This window comes from Rhinolophus sinicus, linkage group LG09 (genome assembly GCF_036562045.2).
Source record: "Rhinolophus sinicus isolate RSC01 linkage group LG09, ASM3656204v1, whole genome shotgun sequence".
NCBI lineage: Eukaryota > Metazoa > Chordata > Mammalia > Chiroptera > Rhinolophidae > Rhinolophus > Rhinolophus sinicus.
This window is the reverse complement of record NC_133758.1, coordinates 108,464,739-108,471,282: the sequence shown is the minus strand read 5'-3', so window position 1 is coordinate 108,471,282 and position 6,544 is coordinate 108,464,739. Positions and strand designations below refer to the sequence as shown.

Sequence of the window (6,544 nt, the reverse complement as noted above, 5' to 3'; positions counted from 1 at the left end):
AAGAAAATCAAAATCAGAAAATTCAGTTCAGAGATGCACAAGAAAATGTCACCGAAAATTTCATCTGGCCAAGTAGCAGCCACTCCTTATATCCCACGAAAATAACCACCCCTTGTGATAAACAAAGACATAAAACTTATAAAATCACTTCAATGAATAATCTATTAACAAGGACTCTAAGATGATCTTTTAAAATATTCAACAAAATACAGCTTAAAATAAACAAATCTATTAAAATCAGAGAGTTGAAGGATGAACAAATTCACTGGGCAAACACTAACTAAAAAAAAGCACAGATGGCCATATTAATTTCAGGTAAATTAGGGTGTGTAATTCAACTGACTTGAAATGTCTGTGGGAAGATACGAATTTCCCAAATTGAGCGCAGAAGTAGACAATGTAAGTAGACCAGTAATAATGGAGGAAATCGAAAGATTAAAGAAAGAAAAAAACACCCCCAGAACTAGATGTTTTATTTAATATAGACAAAAGGTGAAAATCCACCTGATTAATTTTGAGTCTTTTTAGTCTGAGTAAAGGTAAAGTTGATGGAGTCTCATACTGCGGACCTCACTCAGAATGAAAAAGAGGATTGGGGCAGATTATTGAAGACACTGATGAGCGAGGCAAGGAGTTTACATTTTATTTATGGGCTAAAGGAGCCACGAACATTTTTGAGGCCAAAATGAGCCCTAGATTAGACGGAGAAGGGCATAAGGAACTTCAATCCGAACCATCCTTAAACAGATGGGCGGTGAAGTGGTGTAGACGGTCTGGCCCGTGCGGAAGGACGTGGAAAACGTCAAGTGGCCCCTGCCCATCTCGCCAGCCGCTGTAGCAGCCAGTGTAGTGACTGAGGGTAAGAGCTCCCCTCGCGGATGCTCCTGGTTTAGGAAGGCGCGCGCTCTGAACACCACGCCTCTAGGGCTGTGGAATTCTGAACAAGCGTGTTGGGATGCAGTTTCCTGGGGTTAGGTTCACGCCAGTTTGCCACGTGTTGCCCGTGGCCTCGGCGATTCCCTCAGCGTAGAAGACGGACACTGAGGGCCCGTGCAACGTGTTCGTAGGTGAGGAAAGATGTTCCTCACGTCCCACGCGCACCACAGGCGCTCCCGTCCTTCCCTCGCTCTATATGGTTATTTCTTTTAACCAAGATCTCCTTCCACTTTAATAACCTCGAGACAGGTATCCTTTTGGTAAAAATAACAACTTGAAGAAAGGAATTAAATCTCAGATAGTTCTCCAGACTTGGCCACCAGCAGCGTTGTAACGCCAAGCGGTGCGCGGAACAGAGCACTTGGGGGGATGCGTGTGGGGCTGTGCGGGCTGCGGGCGGGAGGATGCGCGTGGGGCGGTGCTCGGGCTGCGGGCGGGAGGATGCGCGTGGGGCGGTGCTCGGGCTGCGCGCGGGAGGATGCGCGTGGGGCGGTGCGGGCTGCGGGCGGGAGGATGCGCGTGGGGCGGTGCGGGCTGCGCGCGGGAGGATGCGCGTGGGGCGGTGCGGGCTGCGGGCGGGAGGATGCGCGTGGGGCGGCGCGCAGGGGCTGCGGGCGGGAGGATGCGCGTGGGGCGGTGCTCGGGCTGCAGGCGGGAGGATGCGCGTGGGGCGGCGCGCAGGGGCTGCGGGCGGGAGGATGCGCGTGGGGCGGTGCTCGGGCTGCGCGCGGGAGGATGCGCGTGGGGCGGTGCACGGGCTGCGCGCGGGAGGATGCGCGTGGGGCGGTGCGGGCTGCGGGCGGGAGGATGCGCGTGGGGCGGTGCGGGCTGCGGGCGGGAGGATGCGCGTGGGGCGGTGCACGGGCTGCGGGCGGGAGGATGCGCGTGGGGCGGTGCACGGGCTGCGCACGCGGAGCTGCGCACTTTGCGCCCCCCTCCGGGTTTCGCGGTCGCCTTGACGACCGGGGGCCCGCAACGGCGGCGGGGATGAGTCGTTGAGGCTGCGAGCCCTTGCGGACCTCGCCCGACTCGGCTGGGCCCGCGCCGGAGAGAGAGCCAGCTCCATCCGAACGGGGACTATGAGAAAATGGTCGGGCCAACGAGGAGTAAGCTCAAAGAAGCGGCTTCACAGCCGTTGCACTCTTCCGGCTCCGTGCAGTGTAGGCGGCGGCGCCGAATTACTGGAGCCGGGGAGCCGGAGACGGAGGAGGAGCCGCAGGGGGAAGTGGAAAAGTCGGAGCTGCCTTTGCCCTTAGGCCGCAGGAACCTGCCCGGGGGCGCCCGACCCTGCTCGCCGCGGAGGACCCGAAACCTGAACGCTCAGAAATGCATGCAAATGGACATGGTCACTAAGGCCCTGTTTCTCCGCCGCTTCCAATTCCTCAGCTGTTACCTGGAGCAGCTCCTCAACAAGTTGCATGTACTGCGGAGACGTCAGTTCTCGGGCAGGGCCACCATCTGCATAGGTGAGCAGAACAGGCCCAGGACCCTCCGAGCCGTGGGTTTGAAGTGGTTTGGGTGCGTCTTGAGGATCAGGTCAGCAAGCGAGCCAAGCGATATAATGACAAGGTCCAAGCTCTGGAAAATCGCTGACAAGAATTCCCAGCCCCCTTAGTACTTGTTTTAAAACATTTTCCAGGATTTTCGGGCGGAGTGATTACCTGTATACAACCAACAAAATGTCATTTTCATCAGGGCGTCCCTTTATCACGGGTTGTGAAAATGATAGCTTAGCTCTTGAGTGGGAGACGTTCTGTTCCCCTGCACCTTAAGTAAAGCAAAGTGAAGTGTTGATTTTTATCATTAGATTCTTTAATAGTGGAAATAGGGTCCAATTAGCCAACCCTTTGCCTCCTGTTACTGCCCATCTTCCATCAATCCAGGTGGTCTTAACAAGCTTAGCAACACAGTAGGAATGGAGAAGAGGGGATGAGGTGAGAGTGGAGAGAAACATTGAGAGGCCTGGGTAGGTGGTGAGGTAGAAGAAGCGAGAGAATGGAGAGAGGAAGTGAGAAAGAACAGAAAGTTCAGGAATGCGGATTACAGATTTGGGAATTACCCACGTAGAAGTGCATAACTTTGGGAGAGATTCCCAAGAGAGAAACGTGGGCAAAGTAAAGATACCTGGGAAAACTTTAGTTTTAAGAGAGGAGAGGAAAAGGAAAAGCCAGGTAAGTGTATAAAAACACAGTGGTCAGAAAAATAGAAGAACTGGGAGAGTTGGTGTGATGGTAGATAACAGAGGAAGAAATCCAAGAATCTGGTCAAATGGTACAGAGAGGTTGAAAAAATTAGTCATTGATGTTGATAACCAGAAAGTTGCTGGTGTTTTAAAAGAATCATAGGAACTTAGAAGAAAGGAGTTCGCTAAGAATCTTGTCAGCAAGTGGGTGGAGGCCAGAGAGAATATTTCGTAGTTTGAAGGGCTGTTGGATCAAGGGAGGTGTTTCAGGGTCTTGAAGAAGTAAAGGCTGAAGGGAAGGATCAGTGGGAGAGGGTAAGATTGAGGTTCCAAGAGAGAGAATGGAACCAAGTCTTGACATCTTTGTGAAGGGTGGAATTAAAGACACTAATTTGAGAAGCTAACTGTGGAAAAGGAGAGAGAGTTCCTCGTCTGGTAGGGAGGAGAAAAGCCAGGATTACTGTATAGAGAAACATGGGAGTAGGTGTAAGAGCAGTTTGGATCCTTGTGTCAAATGATCTTTGTTTCAGTCACATACAAGGCTTGGTCACTTTCAGAGATGAGGCTGATGAACAGGGATACAGGAGTCCAGGAGACCTGCTTTTGATCACGACTTTGGAAGGGGGTGTGATAAACACCTCCTGAGTTTAGGATATTGGCATTATGGCATCTTATCATTTTGTCACATGTGGAATGTGGGTTAAGGGGTGGGAGTGAGAGACAAGAGATTATTTTGAGGATTTTTGGAAAGCTAGGTGGATTGAGCAGGATATCTGATCTTTTCCTTTCCCTTAAATATCACTTGTAAGAGTTTTTGCCAGTATATACTCATATATAATTGTCTGGAAAGTAAGAAAGAGGATAAAAACATAGTTGAATAGGACAGTCTGTGTGTATCTTAAAGTTAATGAAGTCTAATCAGAGGGTCATCAGTTTCAAGTTGAGAGAGAATGTCTAGGTTTAATTTCAAAGTGGTTCAGAGTATATTATTTATCAGAGTTAAATATGTAGTGAATATATATATATATATACATATATATATATATATATATATATATATATATATATATATACACACATATATATATATTTTCTGTAAAGAGCAAGCTAGTAAATACTTTGGGCTTCACAGGCCACCTACAGTCTCCATTGCCTATTCTTTTTCTTTATTTTCACAACCTTTAATTTCCTTATTTTTACAACCTAAAAATGTAACAACCATCTTTAGCTCGTGGATGGTACAAAACAGACTGTGGTTTGCTGGTCATGGTGTAAAACAAGTGAAACAAGAAGTACTGGAGAGTGGTAGGAATGAACCCAGAACGGCCAGGAATATGGCAGAAGACCTGGTGAAGGATGGCTGGGAGTCTTCAACGTTGCGGTGTTTTGTTGTTATTATTCATTGATTTGCACTTATTTTGGTAGCCAAGTTGAGTAATTTTTTGAATTTTTAAGAAGTTAATGGTGTGTAAAATGACTTGCCAAGTATATTTGTGACAACCATAAGAAATACTGTCGTAAAATCTTGGCAGGGAGGCAGGACATTAGGAATAGCTAAGTAAATTCGCTCTGGACAGTAACAGAAATATTTGGAAAATTATCAGAATTAACTTTTTCAAGTCTTTGGAAATGAACCAAAGGTTTACATCAATCTAAAGAGCATTTGTTCGAGAAAAGCTACTGAAACTCTGTAAGAACAGTTTGTGGGTTTGTTTGTTTTTTTAAAAATTAGTTTCAGGTGTGCAAAACAATGTACTAGACATTTATACCCCTCACAAAGTGATAACCCCCCTCCCCCAATCTATTACCCATCTGACATCGTATGTAGCTGTTTCAATTCCATTGACTATTCCCTACGCTGTACTCCACATCCCATGACTATATATATTAAATTATAGTTGACATTCATTATTATTCATCATAAATGTGGTGCTTTTTTAACTTGGCCTCCTCCCATCCCCTCTCCTCAGATCCACTGTATCTTTGAAAATAAGCAGAGTCCCAGCCACCAGAGGGGGGCAGACAGTGTTTGTAGCTCCTGGAAAAGCCCATCCCCACAGCAGTGTCACTGTTTGACCTGTGTCAGCTCCCTAATAAAGCCTTATTCTTAGGAGGGTAACACAGGGACTCCAGATGAGTCTACCAGGACAGTAGTCTGGGAGCTCTGTAGGTCCCATAAAAGTCTGAATTGCCCAAAGGGGATTTCAGGTGTGCCGCTGAGGAAGCAGCGTCCTGCATTAAACCATGTTCTGATGGGCACGAGGGAAAGTGGTCTAGAGAGGCGCCTGTTGGCCCCTGTTCTGAAAGGATTGAGCTGATCATTGTGTATGTATGTGCTTCTTTTTAAATTCTTACATAAAGAAATAGAGAATACTAGGTAATAAGAGAGAATAATCTCTGACAAATCACAAAAAAGGACAAAGTCATCAGTAAGTTCATCACTTGTTTGCAAATTTTGTAAATGAGACAAAGTCTTCCAAGTCTCTTCCTTGGCCCCTCAAATCCCCCCTGCAGAGGTCAGCCCTATTCACAATTTAGGTCCTTATGGACTTTTCCCTGTGCTGATATAGGATTAACTAGCCTTCTTGCTTGTGTGTGCGCTCTTGACATATAAGGGAATGCATTTGAAATCATTGTTTTAAAGGTATATTTTAATCATTATGATAAAGCAGATTTTAATGACTTCTTTTTTTTCTTTTTTCCCCCCTGTTTTTCCAGCTGCCTTTTTGGGACTTTTGCACTGGTAAGATTAGTTTCAGTTTGAAATAAATAAAAATATTTGAAATAAAAATTGCCATCACTGATCACATGCCGTAAAACCATAACTGCTTGTTATGTGTATAGAACATCGGTAAGTGTATCTGTGTCAGTTTACACATATACTATAGATTACTTTTTTAAAAACCTCCTACGTGAAGCAGCATTTACAAAATGGATGCATTAGGGGAATAGTAACTTACACATTAAAATAGTTTTGCTCTACCAAAGGATTCACCACTATGTTTCTTACATATCTAGCTTTTCTAGTGTCCTTTGCATGTTCATTTCATCTAAAAATCTCCTTTATTTTACAGCAATGATGGTTTGTTAGTGGCAGAGGCTTAGAGATAAAGTTTTAGTAACACCTGTCCATTGGAAATTAGGTAGAAATGAAGGTAAAGACTCTGCAGTGGTAATAAGGAGTTATGTGAGTATTTAATGTACTTGCACCCAACAAGTGATCTATTTGTAGAAACTGAATGTAAGATAATACTATTTTTCCTCTTTCATTTCTACCTGAGCTCAGGGATTTCTATTCTTGGGAAGAATGGGGTCTGCCCCATGTCCTGTCGGGACAGTGCTTTTCTGGCTATATAGTCTGCAGGGAGATTTTGATGTTAGAACGAAGGCTCTAATGGTAAGAAATATTTCCTACAGCTATTGGTA

At 45.8% G+C, this 6,544-nt stretch overlaps 1 protein-coding gene across 5 annotated transcripts in view; it reads left to right on the top strand.

Annotated features, from left to right (window-relative positions):
• Positions 1-1,803: 1,803 nt before the first annotated feature.
• Positions 1,804-6,544, top strand: part of DPY19L2 (dpy-19 like 2) — a 60,761-nt gene continuing 56,020 nt past the window's right edge. For all 5 annotated transcript variants that reach the window (XM_074340994.1, XM_074340993.1, XM_074340992.1 and 2 more), the window contains exons 1-2: positions 1,804-2,402; positions 5,837-5,861. In XM_074340994.1, coding sequence (XP_074197095.1) covers positions 2,024-2,402; positions 5,837-5,861 — 404 coding nt within the window. In that variant the 5' untranslated portion in view covers positions 1,804-2,023. The remainder of the gene's footprint in view (positions 2,403-5,836; positions 5,862-6,544) is intronic.